This window comes from Chaetodon trifascialis, chromosome 12 (genome assembly GCF_039877785.1).
Source record: "Chaetodon trifascialis isolate fChaTrf1 chromosome 12, fChaTrf1.hap1, whole genome shotgun sequence".
Taxonomy (NCBI): domain Eukaryota; kingdom Metazoa; phylum Chordata; class Actinopteri; order Chaetodontiformes; family Chaetodontidae; genus Chaetodon; species Chaetodon trifascialis.
Window position 1 is genome coordinate 12,143,452 of NC_092067.1, and position 21,729 is coordinate 12,165,180.

At 44.7% G+C, this 21,729-nt stretch overlaps 1 protein-coding gene across 2 annotated transcripts in view; it reads right to left on the reverse strand.

Moving 5' to 3' along the window:
* Positions 1-18,987, reverse strand: part of gsk3ba (glycogen synthase kinase 3 beta, genome duplicate a) — a 29,221-nt gene extending 10,234 nt beyond the window's left edge. For both annotated transcript variants that reach the window (XM_070975260.1, XM_070975259.1), the window contains exons 1-3: positions 18,129-18,987; positions 9,244-9,437; positions 2,118-2,201 (exon numbers count right to left, since the gene is read on the reverse strand). In XM_070975260.1, the coding sequence (XP_070831361.1) occupies positions 2,118-2,201; positions 9,244-9,437; positions 18,129-18,216 (366 nt within the window). In that variant the 5' untranslated portion in view covers positions 18,217-18,987. The remainder of the gene's footprint in view (positions 1-2,117; positions 2,202-9,243; positions 9,438-18,128) is intronic.
* Between the last annotated feature and the right edge of the window lie 2,742 nt (positions 18,988-21,729).

The window sequence follows — 21,729 nt, forward strand, 5'->3', positions numbered from 1 at the left end:
CTTTTATTTTGTGTTGCATATTCCTAAATAAAGGTGTATTTACTCAAATTAGAGAGCTGGGGGTCAATAGGGGCCCAACAACAGTTTTTCTGTTGTAGGTTAATGCTGCCATGTCTCCCACTATTTTATGAACTTTGTAATTCACATTAGAAATGCATGTCAGTGTAAGAAATATGTCAAACCTTGAGAATGAACTGAATTTTTGTTTTTATGCAACAGGGGAAAAAAGCCTGTAGCTTCACACCGTGCTGACAGGAATGTTGATGTTTTGTAGGTTTGCATGTCAAAGACTCAAGTGAAGCTCCTGAAAGCAACCGTGTGCTTTTGTGTACACACACAGCTGAGGGCAACTGCGTGTCAGCCGAACGTCTTCCATGCATTATCTGTGCGACTGCATATTCTGAAGAGGTAAAAGTCAACTGGCTGTTTGCCTAGCTGCCCACGCCGCTTGGACCAGAGGCCGTCTGTTTGAACAGTATTATACAAGTGGTTAAAGGGTAAAAGCAGAAGCACACTGTGTGTGTCAAGCACGCCACATGCCAGCAGTTGCATAAGATGACCTGCGCACATGCAGATGGTTACAGCTGCAGTAGTAGTCTTAGCCCGGCTCACGGCAGCAGCCAGCGTGAACCCTCGCATCAGGACACCAGCAGCTCCTCCACACACCTGACCTGTCCTCATCTTTTCTCTGACTCGCCCTCTTGCTTTTATTTTCTTGCATCGATCCATCAACTTGTCTGCGACTCTCCATCCATCCACTAACCTCCCTATGCGGATGACATTACCTTTTGCCTACTTCACTAGACCCTCTCACTCCAGCCTCTATGGGTGGTAAATCCCCATACCAACAACATGGTGCCAGTCTCCATAATTAGCCTGGAGTGAGATGGTGAGGCAGGAGAGGAGGAGGAGGATGAAGAGGAGGGGTGCACAAATGCATACATGAAGGAGGGGGGATTTTAAAAAGGTGCAAATGTGAACGCAATGAAAGATACAATCAAAAAAATGGGGGTGATCGAATAACAAAATGACCGCGATAACAAAAACCAAGCTGGCAAAGTGTGGAGTCAGTGTGGTGACAAGTGTGTCAGTATACCAAGAATTAGCTGTGATTCCCAGAGGTCAGTGAGCACATGGCATGAGGCAAGAGGAGGCAACTGGGTGGAGCTAACAGCACACAGGGGGTCTATAATTAACCGATACCACTTCCCATCTCTCAGTCGTCCCTCCTCCCACCCACTCTCATCATCACCTTTGCCCTATAATCCCCCACAGCCTCGCGTGGCCTCGGTGAACACGCAGCATGGAAGCATTCCTCGCTGCAGTGTCATGGGCACCCAACAGCAGTGTGCCAGGTTCATGCGTGTCTATATTTGACACATGGAGCTCTGCCCGTTTGTCAGCTAGTTAAATGACATAGTCCAGCCTCGTCGTCTCCAGGGGACCCCGACGGTTGACGGAGACAGACAGCAAGGCCAGGCCACAGTCGGAGAGAGGGACTTCCCTGTCGTACTGTACTGTAGCGTATGTGCTAATGAATTTATCGAAGGCCCGGTGGGCCAGGAGGAAGACATATGATGGGAGACAGCACAGTGGACAGGAGTTCAAAAGGCAACGCAATCAACATAAAACACTACCACTATATCTACAGTGATTATTAATAGTCGTTACTCTGAGTCCTGAACTTGGGAAAAAGCTAAATTATTTTACTACTCTGACTGAAGCCAAGTGCTCAATCACATTTAAACACATTGCAAGCTCAGGAAACCTTTAATGTGCTCTTGAGGATGAACAAGCCGGTACTTAAAAGAAATATTCTTCAAGCACTCTTAGGCAGAGCAAGGAGAGGTAGTGTCTTGAGGGCAAGAGACTGTGATGTATGAACGTATCATTGAGACAGTCATCCATGTTATATGAGAAAAACAGGATGTCTGAATGCATCGTTTGGCCCGTCCTTGAATATGTTTATAGAAATGTGGGACAATATGTCAATGATGGTAATTTGAGGGTGGAGGGAACAGAATAAGTTGTGCTTTTGTGTTTTCATATGGATGGAGATTCTTTTAGAATCTTTAATTAATCCTTAATTTACCCCCATGCACGTTCAGCCAACTGACCTTGTCTCCACTGGAGTAGAAGAAGTAGCGCAGGCGGACGATGTTGCAGTGGTCCAGCTTCCTCATGATCTGCAGCTCACGGTTCTGCACAAAGCAAAGACATGAACGACACATTTAAGTTCACGTTACCTTTGAATTTCATGCTCTCGGCTCAAGAAGTCTGTGGACCTTTTGGAGGCCTTGAAAGAAGAATTAGGGACATTTTTTACATTCACAGCTTCTATTGAGGTTTAGAGGGGGTTCGGGTTAGAAGCTTTGAACGTCTGTCGTCACATTTTATGACGTCAGCACCCAGAAAACAAATTCTCACACAAAATCCTCAGTGATTCATCAGACTTCTTCTTTAACCAATGTAACTCATCAGTTTGTCAACATCAATACACGTAGGCATTCAATAAATTTGGACATTTGGACTTCACAACACTCTGGCTTACTGGAAATCAAATCCTCTGAGTCTACAAACAGTGAAATACTAATATTAGTGTACCTTGATCTTATACAGGGCTTAAAATAAATGAATGGACATTCAGAAAATATTTGGTACATCGGTAGTTATGTCTCGAGCTGATTCACCCATCATAAGCTGCAGAGAGTTGTGCTTAAAACAACTGAAAATCTCTGTGTCTTATGACAGAAAACACACTTGCCACCAATCACCACGCAGGACAATCATCTCGTTGTCGCGTCACTGTCACAAGCTCGATGTGCCAGTTTGTCAGGAATCAGCATTTGAGGAAACTGGATGTGGTAGCAGCTAAAGAATGCTAACAAGTGGAAAAAACGGACATTCATCCCCTTAGAGAAGGACAAATCCCACGGGCTAAAACATGACCGCGCAGTTCAGCATACTGTGTGGCATGTTGCCTGTTCCCATCAGAGGCAACAATAATTACAGAAAAAAAGGCTCTTAGAAAGCAAAAAGAGGTTCTAACTCAGACAGAGAGCAGAAACATGAACGGTGTTTAAGTTAAAATTGTCTTGGGGCCTGTAGCGTGACAAGCCGCAGGCTTTCATGAGGCCACGAGAACAGAACGCGCCTGAGTAGAGCACTCAGTGGACTGCATGTTCACATGCAGTGAGTCAATGCAGACAATGGTTTGTGCATATGGATGTTCTCAAGGGTGGGCAGGAATTCAAGCCTTACATAAAGCTTTAACGGCTCCATTATAGTTGAGATTTTCTCCCCTTGTCCATTTCTCCTTGCCTCCCTTCTCCTCTTTATCAGAACGCTTTCTGTTGACTGGATCTTAAGTGCTTGTGTAACTTTCCAAGAGAGCGGCCTCCACTCTAGAAAGTGGACTCCAGAAAACAAAGAGAGAGCAGAACGCAGGGACAGTGGCAGAGCAGAACAGTCATTGCATAATAACCTGACTTTTGATTTTGAAGCAGCTTTAATAGAAGGTTTCTATTTTTACCACTGATTGTTGCACATGTACATGATGTTATTCATAGCAAGTCTTCAGGTTTTAGTCAGAATGTGGGATTTTACATGAAATAACCACTCGTTTTTCCCCTGGTATTCTCATAAATGGAAATAACTACCAACACAATATGCAAACTATCATTTTCAGGTTTTTCGTATAATGAATGGGACCAGAATGAAATCAGTTTACGGCCTACATTTACTGAGAAATGACAGACTCAACTGACGGAGGGACTAACCAGTGGGCTAGCTCGGTGACTAATTCCCTAGCTGACAGAGTGAAAACCAAGCTAACTGGCTGACAAAATGACAAAAAAAGAAAACCTTGCACCCTTAATGACCAACTGTCTTGCCTCTTTTACACTGACTCAACCTGGGACAGGTTGAGTCGTTGGCTGTCCCAGTGTGCAGGTTTCTAGGTGGAAAAGGGTCCATAGGGCTCTTACAGGACATGCAATTAACTGGCTGACCACAGAGTGATCCGATGCACCGTCTGACCCACATTTTAAGCAAACACAGGCTTCAGGTTTGGTGTAAAATAATATCACCATGCCAGCCCTGTACTGTTAAAGTGGGTTCAACAAGCCTTGACGTAAAGGGAGACTGAGCTGATGAGTAGCTAAATGAGAAGCCGGCAAAATGATCAACTAACCCAACCCAAGAGGGAAAAGGAAGTGTGGAATGTGGAATAAAAAAAGCTTTTATTCTTGTGTATGGAAATGAATAATTAAACCCAGCACAAATCCTCCAGTGTCTGCACAAATAAAAGCAACTGCAAGTTGAAAATGGAAATCCTAATTTGATATCAGCTGTTCATCTGGAACACAGATGCAGCTTTGAGCCAAAGAGGAAAACAGTGTTAGAATCAGTGTTATGTGACTAGTTATGTGGAGCCGTAACGAACAGCACATTTCAAAATCACTTCATCGCTTAGCTAGTTTATGTTTTGGATTACTGGTTAAAAAAAAAAAAAAAAAGAAAAAAGACATTTGAACATAACCTTGGATTTCAGGAACATTCTTATTATTTTATTATCATCCGGCATTTTATACACGAAACAATTAAATGGACAAAATAATCCACAGATTAACAAAAAAAAAGAAAAAAAAATTGCCGGAGTGCAGGTGATGAGCGGTCAAGTGAATGGCAGATTAAGAAAACAAGCCGACTCAGCAGCTCGCCGAGGGTCTGAACATGATTGACGAGATAGTGAAGAACGGGGCGAGCTGACTGACTGATTGGGTGACTAATGAGATCTGCTGTTATGTGGGTCAGTACCACGCTGGCTGGCGCGGGGAGATATGCTGCTGTCCATCCGCACTTTTCTGCCACTTTCTGACGATTTAATCCCCTCTCATTCATTTTTTAACGGAGCAGAGTGAGCCGCCCGTCCACTAAACAAGACCTCATCATCGCAGCAGCGACGGCAGCATTTTGGAGCTCAACAGCCTGGTTTAGACAATTCCCCCAGACTAATTCACTTACAGGCAAACACATGAATGGTTCCCACAGTCCTCCCCCTGTTTTTCCAACCTTTAAACAAGTACTACAGACGCACACACACAACCCCCACATCATAAAGTGACATCATCGCGTGTGGGTCGCAGACCAGCCATCGAACCATCGCGCACTGCAGGCAACGCCCTCGTCTTCTTGCAGTGGCTTAGAGAGAGAGAGTGCATGTGTGTGTGTGTGTGTGTGTGTGTGTGTGTGTGTGTGTGTGTGTGTGTGTGTGTGTGTGTGTGTGTGCGTGTGCGCGTCGTTATGTGTGAGAAAGATGGTACCATATGGAGGAGGAGTAGACAGGCTGTTCAGTAAAGCCCTGCCCAGCTCCAGTTCTGCTGCAGTCCTTCCTGCTGACCTGTCATCCTCCAGTGTGTCAGCAGCCCAGCCAGCAGAGACAGAGAGACACAGATGGAGACGGAAAGACAGACAGAGGGAGAGAATACCTCAGCTTGCAGGCTGCTAGAGGCGCTACACCTTCACGGTGCTGATGTGTGCTGTCACACAAAACCACATCCAGTTTCTAAAAAGCTAAAGAGCATCAGAACAATCGCACACCACCCACACAAAGACTCACACACACGCTGCTTCACTGCTCTGCTGAGGTAAGCACTTGAAACTTAAAAGTGTTATTCTATATTCTTCTATTTTTATTGTCACTACAGTCCAGAAAAACACAAACTGTGTGATTGTAGAGGTTTCCAGCAGACAGCTGACAGGCTGACACCACTCAGTCACAATGAGCTTCTTCTGATTTCCTCTGTACTGGCTGTTCACCCCTTCTGGCATTTTGCTCTTGGATTGCACATTATTTCATTCAATTACGAGTAAATGATGAGGGGGAAGAGCTCCCCGAGCTCTCGAACACATGGTACTTTTCTTGGGAACTAAGTTCAGCAGCGGATGAATACACATTTGGGTCTCCAGCTGGTGGCACGGTGGGACAGGGTTAACACTGTCACCTTACAGCTAGAAGGTCCCGGGTTCGATTCCCATCTGGGGCTAAAGCTGGGAGCGTGTCTTCCACTATGCCTTCGGTGCCTGCTGCTCAAGGAGTTTGCATGTTCTCCCTGTGTTCACCTGGGGTATCCTCCATAAAAAAACCCCACTAAAAACATGCAAGAAGATCACCACCTGACCAATGGTGACGAACAGGAACTGGGTCCCCGGGCGCCGCTGTTGGCTGGCAGCCCACCGCTCCTGGTCTCCCGCGGAGGAAGGACCACCAGGATGGGTCAAACGCGGCAGAATTAATTACACATAAGCATGGCGTGTGCATGTAATGCATGTGGTTGTGTGGAGTGATTAATAAAGTACGTCTCTTCTCTTCTCTCTTCTTCTATTTACAGCTGCAGGACAGTGTGTGTGACTAAAAATAAACAGCGACCATCTTCATCATAATGAAACAACAAAACAATGCGGCTCAACAGACAAAGAGGAGAAAGCTTTATCGGGCTTATAACACTCATTAATTAGACAAATTAACAGGTGGTTTCTGTCTTTTTATTGGACTTGATGAGAAAATCACCAGACTCGGCCTTTAACAACGTTGAGTAAGCACCACTACCCCCAGACATGCTCTCACTCTGAGTGTGTGTGAGCTGGTTTTAGTGCAAGTATCCATTTTCCAATAGGCTGATACGTGATCCCTCTGATGGGAGTGGAGGAGGACCTATCCCATAATGCACCAGGAGCGGATTGTGAGCCCACCAAGACACATCAGCTGTACCCTAGCACAGAGCCTATACACATGATTGCCCTGTTTGACTTGTGTACGTGTGAGAAAGAGTTCACGCATGTTGGACGAGCACGGTTCTGCTGATCCAGTCTCACATCACAGCGAAAAGAAAGCAGAAGTGTAGAAAAAAACGGCCTTTGAAGAGGAGAGGGAAGAAGAAGAAAATAGAACGCAGGTGTTTGGGTTTGTTTGTGTGTGAGGGGCACATACACACACACACACACTTTACGGTGTGTGCTTGGCGGTCATGTGAGGAGTCTTAGCGCTCATTTGCTTCATTTTTCGTAACAAGCTGTTCACAAGGAAAACAGGCAGGGCGAGTAGAAGCAGGGGGACAGAAAAGGAGACCGACGGTGCGGGAGACAGCTGAGGTAGAGGGTCTGCGATAAAGAGGAACACAAAGAAAGAAAACAGTAAGTGTGATCTTCAGCCAGCCTCTGTTTGAACATGCAACCTGCTGCCATGCTAACCACAGGCTAACGACAGGCTAACAGGAAGCGCAGGATATGACTTCACCACGGCCGGCACACACAGCCACAAAGCGAGTCCCGGACAAACATTGTGTGTTTTGCGACAGATGGTCGACCCCTACACACACACACACTGGGTGACATCATTCATCTTGTCTGCTTTCAGAAAGCGAAGGACAAGCACCTGCTGGCAAAACTGTGCCGAACCTCCGAAAGGTTAAACCGAGGGCACGGAGCCGCTGAAGTATTTAGCTGAACCGGTTGGCTCAGCGCAACGTTCCCAGGGCGAAATCGCTACAGGCAACAACATCTGACTAAACTTTGACTAAACTTCAGTGACTCTCACGGGAAACGGAGCTGGAGGTTGGCACTCCAGGAGACAAAAGGAGACACCTAGGCTTGTCCTGCCATCACTCCTCTCGTCCCCTCTTGCTAACACACCCTGACTCTCCTGAAAGGGACAAAGCAGACGTCAAGCTGCATAACACCAAAGCCACATACCACAGCATCGATAGGCTAAGCTGCAGCTCCGTATTCGCCACGCAGACATGAAGACTGGTGTCAGTCCTCTCAGCAAGTAAGCAAAAGCCTACGTCTCAAACTGTCTCTTAAGGGGCCTTTTACCAATTTCCAGTCCCCTCTATTGAATTAGAAGATGTTTAAATGAGCAGAGATCTCGTGCAGGATGGAGTCATGGTGTGTATGTTTTTCAGCGCACATGTGGAACACATTAAAGTCACACACTGTGTTGCATCATGTTAACGGCGCACATGTGCACGGGTATGTGTGATATGGACACAACAAATGAAAGCGTAAAAATCTTTGTTCTTGCTTTTTCTACACCAGGTTTCTCTGGACAAACGTTGACGGACACACTGGAATCTGGACTGCATCAGGGATCGACAAGTGCGTGTTACATGAAGACAGGAATACCTTCTGACAACCTTCATGAAAAAAAAGACAGAAAATCATCCGTCAGGCTGCTCAGACGTCTAAAACTAACACAGCCTAATCCAAAAACCCTGCAGCAAATCTTACCTTCATCAAGGTTGTAATGCTCAGCTGCTGAAAATGCTTTAGTGAGGTGTTGATTCAACTTTATGGCCCTTTTGGAGGCTTCGGTTTGTGGTGGTTTTGAATTATATCGTATGGCACTGAGAGGCGTTACTAATAATTTCTCCATCCTGTTTATATCAATGGCAGTAGGCCACTCTGCTTCATGCATCCTTCATTAAGGGAGGACTTATTGAAGGCTGTTGTATTAGAACAGGTAGATGTCCATAATGTATATGTATGCTATCACCCAAGGCCAATAATATGACTGTTACACAGAGCACCCATAACTCTCAACTCTGAAGACTACAAACTTAATGAGAATCTTAACAGCTGTCCTGCAGGCTCTTTGATCTGTGAGCTGACAGCAGGGATGTTGCCGCCCCCCCTGCCCCCCCAACAAGCCATCAGTCAGAGGACAGTCAAATCTATTCAAAGCACAGGAGGAGGATTCCAGCAGAGCTTTGCTTGGAAGGAAATATGACGTTTCCACGGTGGCAACTGAACTAAACATGACAGACAGCTGAGTATCAATAGGTTCGAGTTTGTTTGTGGGAGAAAAACCCTCTCCACCACTAAAGGCAACACACGCACACTCCCTGCAAGAAAACACGCACATTAAAGCGAGGACGTGTCAACTGCTGAATGCTAAGATGTCTTGCCTTTGTTTTCTCTTGTTTCGCAGCTTCGCTGATCTCACTGTTCTTGTGAAAGATCACTCCATTCATGTCTCCTTCACAGTTACTCAGTCACATTCATTAATGCAACAAATCCCCACTTTGGTTACAATGTTAGGACAAAAGGATGACTGGGAGAAAAGAGAGCGCACGGGCATGTTTGTGTGCATCGGCATCTTTAATGCATGCTGCTGTACTCGGTCCTTTTTGTTTGTGAGACAGCCAGATAAGCTGGAGGATATGTCGTGTGTGCTTGTCTTACCTTAAATCTCTTGTCTTGCAGGACCTTCTTGATGGCCACCAGCTCTCCGGAGTCGCAGAGCTTGGCCTGGTAGACGACGCCGAACGAGCCGTTGCCGATAACCTTGGTGTCCGTGTAGCTCACCTCCTGTGGCCGGTCGGGGCCTTGGCCTGGGGTGGCCACCACTGTTGTCACCTTGCTGCCATCTTTGTCCCCTAAAGAGAAGAGAGATGCAAATGTTGAGAGCACATTCAGCTCTGTACATCAACGAGTATGGGGGAGAGAAGAGTCGGAAATCAGAGAGGACTTGGCAGTTAAAGTAATGTGAAGCATTATGAACATCAAATCATAGTGAAAAATATCCATCGCCATTTCCAGGACAGCATTTTCAATTGCTTGTAGCGTCCAACCAAGAGTCCAAAGACATTTCATTTATAATGATATAACAAAAAACTTTGATCGCTTCATTGATTTCTGTAAATATCTGCTTATTCTGAATTTGATGCAGCACCATGTTTCAAACAAGTTGGGAAAGGAGCAACTAAAGACTGAGAAAGATGTGGAATGCTCCAAAAACACCTGTTTGGAACATTCCACAGGTAAACAGGTTGATTGGTAACAGGTGATAGCATCATGATTGTATGAAAGGGGCATCCTGGAAAGGCTCAGTCGTTCACAAGCAAGAATGGTATATGAGAACACAGTTTGTCTGCAAATGATGGCATTCTGGATTTATTTACGTTTTACGCAGCGTAAAAACTTTTTTTGGAATCGGGGTTGTACTCGATTAAAAGCGCAGGTGTTGCTATCAATTTTTCAAGTGTCCCTGTGAGTCATGACAGTGTGACAGTGCGCCAGCATGCACAACGCCAGAGCCCTGAAAATGAAGCAGCTAAATGGAATCCAGCCATCATTAATTTTATCTCCTCCACCTGTGCTTTTCCCACTGTGACATGTCAAAACGTCTCCTGTGAAAAAGGCCCAAGTCATCATTTGCTTGTCTCTCCTGCTAGTCACCGTCTCACCATTGTCAGACTGGGGCGTCTGAGGGCACGGCAGCCTGCTTGTTAGAGATCTGTGATTGACAAGTAGCAGTTTTGAATGTCTGCTGATTTCTTGGCTGAGAGAAACAGAACGGTGAGGCCTCCTCCTTCAGCTGCAGCCAGTCTCACCATCCATTCGTTCCAGCAGCGTTTCCTTGAGGCTCTGGCTGCACCGATCAGCTTGTTGTCGGACATTATTATGAAATATCTAGCGGGAACAATCACGCTGACTCAGCTGTTATCTTAAAAAGACACTTGACTACTGTGCGAGGCCCGTTAAAGAGCTAGAGATTATTGTTTTTTTTTAATCAGGCAGCATGCATCCTGTTCAGGGTTAAAACAACTTATTGATTACAATGATTATAAAAATATCTGGCAAAGAATTTCATCATCAGTTACTTGTTACTACTTGTTATGATGCACGACGCGCTGTGGTAACGTCTCCTAAGGTGGGGGTAGTAAGGCAGCCAATGCCGCGCCTTGCGTACGTCACGTGATGAATTGCAGGAAATGACAGCATCTGTTTTGTCTCTGGGGACATTTGAGGCAGAGAGCACCTACAGAGCAGAGGAACGCATGATTAAGGATTCATTTTAAAAAGACGGACACAAATCTGCCAGAGACGGCAAATTTAGCTGAAATGACGTCGTAGAGATGCTGGGGTGCAACGTCATATTTTGGAGTTTGTGACTTTTAGCTTTTATCTTTTCATCCAATGACTAACTGATTAATCAAAGTTATAATCGACACATTAATCGGTTATCACAACAGTCATTAGTTGCAGCACGGGAGCTTTTATCCATATCAATGCATCAGATAACAGGGATTAGCATGGCCTAGCTTTCTGAGACAGACCTGTGCAGCACCTACAATTATAATAAGAGCCTATATCACATGCTAATGCGCTATAGATCAGAATCTGCTTTTGCATGCCCCTCCTCCCCTTCATGCCTTCCTCCTCTCTGGTCACTAACTGGCTTCTCTCCTTCTGTCTCACACTGCCTCCCCTCCTCATCCCTGACACAAGTGTCAAATGGTCAAAATTCACATGAGCTGGCAGTTAAAGGCAAGAGTGTGCGTCGCGTGCCGCACATGTGAGCCCCTGCTCCTCACATCCACTCTCTGACAGGCTTTCCAATTAACCCCAAACCTTCCACACAGTGCGGCTAAATGCGACTAAATCCTGACAGCTACCGCTCTCGCCTTAAAATCTACTCACTACTCTCATCCAAATATTCATCTTTAACACGAACTGCAGCGGAAAAAGTTTGCGCATGAGCCAAACGTCCCATGCGACTAAAAGAATCTAAATATCTTTGTTAAATCGAAGTCTAAGTTTGGGCGTGTTGCTGAGACACTTTAACACATTTGTCACCAGCTCACAGTGGGCACAAAATCATGTTGATGGGTGGATTAGTGCTGCTTAATAAGCGCGACAGTTCCAGATCGAGGGTCGTCTAATAGAAACTTCACTGCCGTTGTGTCCTTTCCATCCTTTCCATACGAGGAGGAAGCAACCATCTGATGCTGAACTCTGGCAAAGCACCAGCGTGTGACCGGCCTGCATGTGAGAGCAGAGGTTTACTGGTCTTATCCATTTTCATACACACCGGCTCACTGGGCTTATTTTCAAGCAGGGTTATTGATTTTGATGCACTCGTGTCTGTGTGTGTTTGTGTGTTTCCTTTTGCCACTGTGTGACCAGCGAGTGGTCCAATTACTGACGATGTGATTAAGATCAAAGGGAAATGGAGGGGAGGGGGTGGGGGTGGGGGCAAGCCGAAGGCCGAGTCTAGAAAGAGAAACTGAAGACGGATTCTATAACAACAGAAATAGACTTTCCAAGAGAGTGTGAGCGAGCGAGAGAGAGAGAGGAATAGGAGTCTGCCTACATATTCCAGCAGGGCCACTTCCATGACGCCTCTGCACTTCCTCAAACCGTGAGAAAAGTCTGTGCACGCTCACACACACGTAGACAGAAACACACACACACACACACACGCAATCTCACACTGGTGCAAATGAGGAATGACCAAGCGCTCAGACCGCACGTCAAATGGCATTTTTTTTGCATTTCGAGTGATTGACTGGAGGCCTGCGTGAAGCACGGTCATTCACACACTCAAAACTTTGCCATCAGCTGCAGACGTTCATGCAGATTTCTCTCCGTTTCATACCTGGAAATTGTCACAACCAATGACAAGTGAAGGACTGTTTATTTGTTCTTCGGCTAGACGCACCTCGCCATTAAAACAAATTATCCCCAAGTGGACCATCAGAAAGTGTTAGAAATGTGCTTGGGCCCTGTTTAAAGATGTGATGAAACAATTCAAATCACAGCCCAAAGCACAAACACCCTGCAACATGCAGCATTACCACAGTCACTCTGTCAATCACTCTCCCACAAGAATATAATTACTGTGACTTATCACAGAGCACAATTTCATGTACACATGATGTGCCACTCGGCTACAAAGTGCCACAGACAAGACAGCTGCTGCAGCTTTTAGCCGGGAGCGTCAATAGTCAATTCAGGTCACCAGACTAGTTCAGGCCGCAGCTGAATATGGCGAACGTGTTCACAGAGGGGCCAAAACAGCAGCAGTGTTGAGCACTTTCAGGACACATGTGGGGCTGTGTATCATTCCAACATGTTTCTAGCATGCTTTTCTATAAAAGATGTAACAATATAAATATATAAACGATGAAATTGATTCGTGTTTGGCCAAATACAGACTACAAAACTCTGCATTAATCAGCAATATGATCCAAGTGTAAATAAAGAAGCACAAACAATCAGTGCGAAATTAACAACACAATTACTGGCAGACACAGTGTTGGTATTATAGGCTGACATGGGGGGAAATAAAATTCAAAACTGTATTTTAGAAATAATTTTGAGCCCACATTTTGTTCAAATGCTTGCACACAGTATGTGCGTGTCGTCAACGTGCGCCATCCGTGTCGCACTCAGCGTGGGAACTTTCAGTACCGGGTTTCACTCTCAGTTTTCAGCTCTGAAGCTGTTTCAGACGTTCCCAAGAGCGCAACCTCTTCAGTCTCTGTGTAACCTGACCCTTAGTGTAATTTCACGTGCAGCATTTTCTCACAGGTTTAAGAACTGAGGCGCACAATCGCAATTTGAAATTACTTCTGAACATCATTTGTACACTGACATTCTGGCATGTTTACAGTTCACCACACAGGCTCGAATAATCCAGCGTTATCAGTAAATTTGACTGGGCGTTGAACCAAATTACAAGTGTTTTCAGACTGACTGATTCAGCTTAAAGTCAGACACTGCGACACTAGAATTAGACGATTCTGAACAAGTTTCATTTCTATGCAGAGGACCACTGATTGTATGGGAGTAATTTTCCCCTTTGCATCTTATGCGCATGCATTTTGTCTGTCTTAGGGGTCTAAACAGAGAAGGAACACTCGATTCCCCGACATGAGCCTTCTATTGGCTTTCAAGATATTCTAAAGGGCACAAATGTGCAGCGTTAGTCTATGAGACACTACCAGGTTGCGGTTGTAACATTATTCAAGCATCTTCTACAAGCGGAGGGATTGTTTTCATCCCATTCACGATGAATCGTTCCGATTAAACGTCACAGAACGTGCACATGCCGGGCTGTCCGTGTGTTCGCTGCTCTCTGAAGACGCACACAAGCATGTACGCAGCGTGTATTAACTGCTGATAATGTCACACACTGTGCCTTCAAACCTTGAGGCTCATTATTGATATTACTTTCAGTCATTTCAAACTGTCAGAAGCACTTAGTCACATGGGTCAAGGCAGTGTCAGTATGATGGGCATATTTATGGCTCTGAAGAGGTAAAATGCACAGAATGTAAGTGAAATGGCTTCAGCGCATGCCAGCTGTGAACTGCAGGGCGCAAGTGACGTTTGCGAGGAATGTATGAAGAGATTTGCTAAATTCCTGGACGACAAAACGTACTGCGGTATGAGCAAATGTGTGCAGGTGTAGAAACGCAAGCACACGCAACACAAAGTGCAAAGTGTTCCACCGCTGGTGCAAAGCCGATGAGATAATTCATTACTGGAACATCCAGTCACAGGAATGTCAAGACATCGAGAAATCAGTCAGGTTTCGGACCAGGCACGATGAGGGTGCATAGATTTGAGATATCAGACTGGCGTGCATGCTGCACAGCCATGATTCCCAGTCCAGAGACCACACTGCACACACCCAACAGACTGTCCACAGCATGATCGTCTCCTCTGTCCGTCAAACCTCGGCTCCCTTTTCAACACTGTGAGCGATTCTGATGGTCCTTGTCTTGTCTGCAAGTCCCCTCTGTTTCATTTGGAATCAGAGAGTCTAATTAGTTCATTTGTTCCCATCATCACTTGCAAAATGTGAGACAGGGACAGAAAGGAAAAGGGGAGAAAAGATGGGAAATGGGGGGGGGGCTTTGAAATGCTAAACAGGCCGCTCGTTGTTCTTGGCCAGCTGCCCACCCCAAAAAACAAAACCAAAGCGTGCTCGCATGGGTGTCTAAGTGTGTGTGTGTGTGTGTGTGTGTGTGTGTGTGTGTGTGTGTGTGTGTGTGTGTGTGTGTGTGTGTGTGTAGGAAGGGTAAGAGCATACTCTCCAGGATCACGCACACCAGCTACAGCTGCTTGAGATAAAAAAGTTATTCACACACATATGAGTGTGTGCGCGTGCGTTTCTGGCATAAGCTACTCTTTCAGGGACAAATTTCAGACTAAAGACCAGTTAACTGGGGACAGCTTGTCCAAATGGAGACAAAAGCTTTGTCCCCATTTGGAAAACAGCTGATTTTTGGATCACTGGTTGAGGTTAGGGTGAGTGTCATGGTGAGGCGTGCAATGGACGTGGATTGGGTTGCAGTAAGTCTCCAGGAAATGAATGCAAGTCTATGTAACGTGTACTGAGGTGGTGGAGATCAGAGTAATGACACACTAGAGATGACAGTGGACAGGAAGAGAAAGCAAGTCTAAGGTGACACAGAGTTATATAAATTCAGTCCAAAGTCCAAACATGATGGAGCTGACATTGCAAGTTGTTACCTCTGATTTCAGATGCTTCTGTAGTCACATGTTGATAGAAAAACCATTATTTCTTACAAAAGCAGTCCTTACATTTCATTTCATTTAACTGATTAGAAAAATGATAGAAAATACTTTTGATACAAATATTTTTTAATCCAAAAGTGCCAAACAAACTCTAGTTTCCATTGTCTTGAATAATAATCCGTATCAGAGATTGTGAAAGACGGTTTTCACACTTTATGTTTACTTTCATACGCTGAACAATTACTGACTAATAAACAAAAACATATCTGGAGATTAGCTGATAGTGAAAATGTTACTGGCAGGCTTACATTGGAGCTGAGCGACATCCTTCAGACAAAAGCAGGCCTTACAATATTTTAAAATGGGCAATTCAGCAGTGATAATAACACAATGTTTATGTTGGTGCTTTCATGCTGCATTTAAATCACACTAAGGGCAGTGGTGATAGCATCTGAATGTGACTGCAAAGGGGAAAAACTGTCGTTCTTCACTGAAATGTGGTCCAAAATACCAGGAAAAGACTAAATTTAAAGTACAGCGCATCATAATGTTAGCATGGCCAAAGCTGTTACCTGATGTTTCATTATTCATATTATATCAAGGGGGAGCCTCACCCCGCTCTACCTCACAGGTTTGGTTTAAGCCGGCGAGTATAATTGTTTCTATTCAGTAAGTCCATCTATCCTCAGACCCAGAGCATCCCGCCGGCCAGCATCAGGACCAAGTTCCTGAAACCTGTCCCTGTCAGCTGAACGCGAGACAGAAGCAGCGTTCACACAGCTTTTCTTTTTGGAGGAGGAGGCAACAAACAAAGAGGACAATGACATTGTTTCATGTCAAATATTAAAAGAGTTTTGGTTTAAATGAGTGATTGTGGCGATGAAACAGCAGATTAGGTTGAAAATCTGATACTGCATAACTTTCAAATCTTTGTATGAACCCTGCAGGACTTTTCATTTCAACAGGTGCCTTCTGAACCCAAATCTTATCATCCTTCCTTGTTCTTCAAAACTTCCAATTTCCTTCTGCTTTAACAACTTCTCACCTTCTGCTACATTCTCTCAATGCCTCCTATAGAAAACCTCTGCAAGCGTGCATTGACTGATTATCACAGGGGACATCTGCACGAGCAAGTTCTTTCCTCTACAGAGCTGAACACCACCTGCTTGCAGAAATCAAATTATTGAACACACAATTAATTGGGCGACTCCGGCTCCGGCCTTTAATGGCTGATAATGATGTACTGACTTACCAGATGAGTCTCTGGGAGAGAAATATTTCAGGCTGTTTAACTCATGTAATGCTAAGTCTGCATGGTCAGCCTCGCATTTCCTGCTAATTCAGTAGCTTATGTCTGAAGAACAAGCAGGCCAAAGACTTAAAGAGTCCTCCAGGTCTCACATTTAGCCGAATTACTGCCTAACACAAGGTTTCTTACAGTACGCGGCATTTTTTCCTTTGACAGCAACATAACCGTGAATGTTACACACTGACAGGAACACACCCATATCTGGGCCAAGGTTGAGTATCAGACTTGGGATGGGAGTGAATCTCCCCGTGCGTGTTCATGTGTGTGTCCTAGTCTACTGAGTGGTTTCCAGTGCCAAGGCCCAGAGGAGAGCCTCAGCCTCAGGCCTCACCCCACTAACACACATCATGATCACATCACAGCCCTGAAGCACCACCAACATTCCTGAACAGCCTCATTTTTTCCCCTCACAGACGCATGATAAGAAAGGGGTGTAGCTAGATGTCTCTAGTCTGGACAGTCATTAGTCATTAATGCTGCAGATATAAGGATTAAATATTTCTTGAATTAGTACTATCTGCAATTTATCACACACACACACACACACACACACACACACACACACACACACACACACACACACACACACACACACACACACACACACACACACGGTGATAAAATGGTTTTAGATGTATTCGTAAAGAGGGAATTTGCCGTAAAACAGGCAGTGGAAAGGTGAGAGAGTGTGACTTCAAACAGTAGCTGAGGTCTTATTAAGCAGAGATGTTAAAAACAAAGAGAGAGAGGAGGAGATGTGACTGTGCCAACACTGCCGGGCTCCCTCGTTCTGCAGGTAACTTTAGGCCCTCTCAGTCGCATGTGCTTCGTCTATAACCAGCCTCCGGCATGGTGCCACTTCATCCACGGGATACTCTGTCACACTCCCTCCAGTCGTCGCGATGTCTGATTTCGACACGGCCTACACGCTCCAGTATCAGTTGAGCAGCCTTCTCCAGGATCACGTCAGTTTCAACCATGGGCGCACCTTCCGCTTTGACAGTTGCGTAATAGACCGGCCATATCGCTTTAACTCTGTTACGCAGACGCTTGGTGCTATGTAGCAACGCCGCTATGAGATCTAATCTGCATTCAGATGGACCATAATCACACCGGATTTGCAGTAGAAGGAGAAGGCTTGGTTTTTGACCTGGGCCGGTGCCAACGCTACCCTCCTCTGGCCCGGCCCTGCCCCGGCGCGGCCTGCTAACCCTGGTCTGGCTGACCGGTCCGGGGCGGCGCGTCGGGGCAGCGGTGTGCGCTCACTCCGAGGCGAGCAGCGTGCGCACCGCTCAGCGCCGGCCAATCTCAGCCAGTGACACAGATACATGACAGGGCTAGGCTATCCGGAGCTAACGTCACGCTCGCTTGACACATTTTCAGACTGGTTAGCGAGGGGACATTTTGCGAGGATATGTAGCCCACAGTGGGCCTGGTGCATGCAGAAAGAGGTAGGCTACACGAGAATTAACAGGGGTGTACTTACTGCTGACTTTCATGCTGCCGAAAGCCGAGGGCTGCGGCACTGGCTTGCAGCTCTCCGCGAAGGATGTGGTCCTGGGCCGACCCGACATGTTCCAATCCCTTTGATTCTCTCTCGACTCGGGAGACTGTGACTTGCTAAACGGCAGGGCTGATCGATTCGCCGAACCTTCTCATCCAAAAAGGATGACAGTAAATGAATAACACTATAATTCACAGGGAAGACGGGCAGAAAGCGACCCCCTTTATCCCGCGATCGTTCACTCTAGTTCGTATCACCTAATAAACTACCCTTTATTTCCCACCGGCGGCCAATCACAGCATCATTTATTCCTTATGCCCCAGGTTTTCTTTCAGCGGGCCTTTGAAGACACGTCTCCGACTGAAATAGTCATGAATCTGGCCTCTCCCTGTGGCCCCCCGATTAAAACCAATTGCGATTTCTTTCTGGATGCGGAATCAGTTTCACACAGATGAAGAATGGTGAGATCAGGTGATAAGAGTGCCGATCCGGTGCGGATCAAATGGAAATGCGGCGTTTTCAGGACAATTCGGGACACATGCAGTTCCTCTTCATATCCCGATGTGGAGGCTCAATGATCCGACTGCCATGGCGGCTCCCTCGCTATACCCTAGCCTACAGACCGTCCAACGGAAAATCTGCCAGTTGCCACAGTCTTCTTCAGCGAATTCAAAGGCTCTGCGCTGACTCCTAATCCGCCCTCGTCGCCGTCAAATTTCGGTGTCTTTACCGAGGCCCCGGGGCACCGACCTCTCCAAAAAATGATGGTCTTTAAGTACAGAGTGCGACGATACTGAATTTCTTTTTTTATTCCTTCCCCATAGGTTTCGGGCTCGCTGTCTTTGTCGCTGCGCACGTTAGCTACGCCGTTTCCGTAAAGAGTTACGGGGATTGCTCCGCTGTAAGGGGAGGAGGCTCACGCTGTTGTCGTAAACTGCGATGGAGAATAGGAAAACTGTGAACGCGCAAACGGCGAATCTGGGGTGGACGATTTAGCCAATCAGAGATGATATCCTTCAGAAATAGGCGTTGATCTTGTTCCCGCTGTCCAATGACAGCGCCGCTCTTCAGCACCACATGGCATAATTTTCTTGGCACCGCCCTCACGACTTCAAAGGCTTTTTCCCATGCCGCGACAGGGACAATGGGCGGGACCTTTCCCAGGATTGATGACTCTGTTGGCCAATGGAGCTCCAAAACCCGACTGTCAGTTCAAATGGACTCAGCTGTCACAGAGCACTGGTGGTCATGCAGCACTGTTGCTATGTTAGTCACAAAAGCCCACTCTCTCTCTCTCTCTCTTCCACACTTTTAATACACGAAACCCTCTGGCACATCCATTTAATTATTGTCTTAATTCTTAGTAATTATAATTATGTGTGTGTATATGTGCAAGGCTGCCATGTCACAACAGCCCTTCATTCAGGTTCATTTCACCTCTACATTAGGGTTTATATGGTAGGCGACACTTTTCTAATAAGGTACCCACTATTACCCCAATTCTTTGCACCACAACTACAGTAATATAATGCATAATGCAGTGATGCCGTCCACACCGTACACATATGTGTACATATGAATAATCGAATGTTTTCCTCTATAACTGAAGTGCACCAGATTCTTCTTTTGAGGCTACTATTACTGACGTTTTTTTTTTTTTTTTCATATACTACTGTTATATTTTATCACATATTTTTTTATTTATTGTTTTTTAACCTCTATCATCTGGAAGGCCGTACAATGGCATTTCACTGTCTGTCTGTCTGTCTGTCTGTCTGTCTGTCTGTCTGTCTGTCTGTCTGTCTGTCTGTCTGTCTGTCTGTCCCTGTTTTGTGTGTCAATAAAGCTGAACTTTGAACCTTTACTCATAAATGACAGATCAGTTGTAAGAACAAATTCTGAGTTGCCAGCTTGTAACAAAAAAAACAAAAACAAAAAAAACCTCCTCTTGGCAGCTATAGTTAATAGCAAAGTTGTTAATAAATTAACTTTGGTCGATATCTGATACCCTTTTTTTGCATACAGGTCAATTACATAATACAGTCCAAATGAATTTTTCCACAATCTGGCAACCCAAAACTGTTTAACTGAACAACAAAGTCTTAGTAAATGATTTATTAACCATTAATAAAGCCAGTTATAACTCATACATCCATCATAAAAATGACTTATAACAAAGTGGCATCTTTTATGCTTCTCCAGTGACCTAAAGTCACTTGAGGTGAGGCCTGTCAGAACTTGTCTCCCTCATTTTATAATAAATGTTTTTGGACTAGTGTGTTTTTTTGAAAAAGAAACGTATGTGTGATTGATTGACGGCTATTTTTATTTCAAAATTCCTCAGTACATCAGTATTCCTCATTGTGAGCAGAATGCAGGTCACTCATCTGAGCTTGGCAGGAGAGTCTTTCCTCCAGCCTTGGGATGCTGGTATTCTGTCTTTTGTGTAGTTTATTTATACTCTGTTATGCTCTATATTAAAGGGAATTTCTCCCAGGCTGCCCTTCAGTGGTCCATATGTAGAATAGAGAGCAGCATCTCAAAAACAGGCAGCAGAGCATAAGTAATGTGAGACACTGTTTTTCCCTTCATATAGCAACACCTCCCCCGGCAAACACACAGTTTCCCATTAGCAGAGGAAAGAAATACAGAGTGACAGAGAGGGGAAAGGAAAGGAAATACAGAGAGGGGGGGAGGCCAAGATGGGAATATATATATATATATATATATATATATATATATATATACACACACACATATACATATACAAAGAAATATATATATAAATATATATATATACACACACACACATATACATATACAAAGAAATATATATATATAAATATATATATATACACACACACACACACACACACACACACACATATATACATATATATATACACATATACATATACATACATACATACATACATACATATACATACACATACATACATATATATATACATATACATACATACATACATACATACATACATATATATATATATATATATATATATATATATATATATATATATATATATATATATATATATATATATATATATATATATATATATATATATATATATATACTTAAAAACTGAAAGAACTGAAGGTAACTCCATTACCTAAACTTGAGGATTTGTAGTACAAAGGAGGGGTTTTGTGTAAAAATCTACTTTTAATATTTGAGTTAGTATTACGTTTACATGCTGAATAGCCCAAATCATAACAAACTGACATACAGATTAAACCTGGGGCAGGGTTGTGCGCAAGCATAGACATACTGGTTGGTTTGTGGGACTCTGGGCAAAATAAGCTGCATGATGTGAGTGCAGGGGCTTAATAGGGACTCACTTTTTCCTCGTGGTCCCCTAGCAGGTTAATCCAGGCCTACATCAAACCAGTGCTTATGCACTTTTTGTTTGGCTGTTCATGCTGTGGTACCCTGTAGTCCTCTGTAGTTTAAAAAAGGAGAAGATACAGAATGAACATGAAATGATGTGGAGTTTGGTTTTAGTTTTAGAAAATCAAAGGGCCGCAGGGCACTCTCACCCACAAAAATATGACCTTT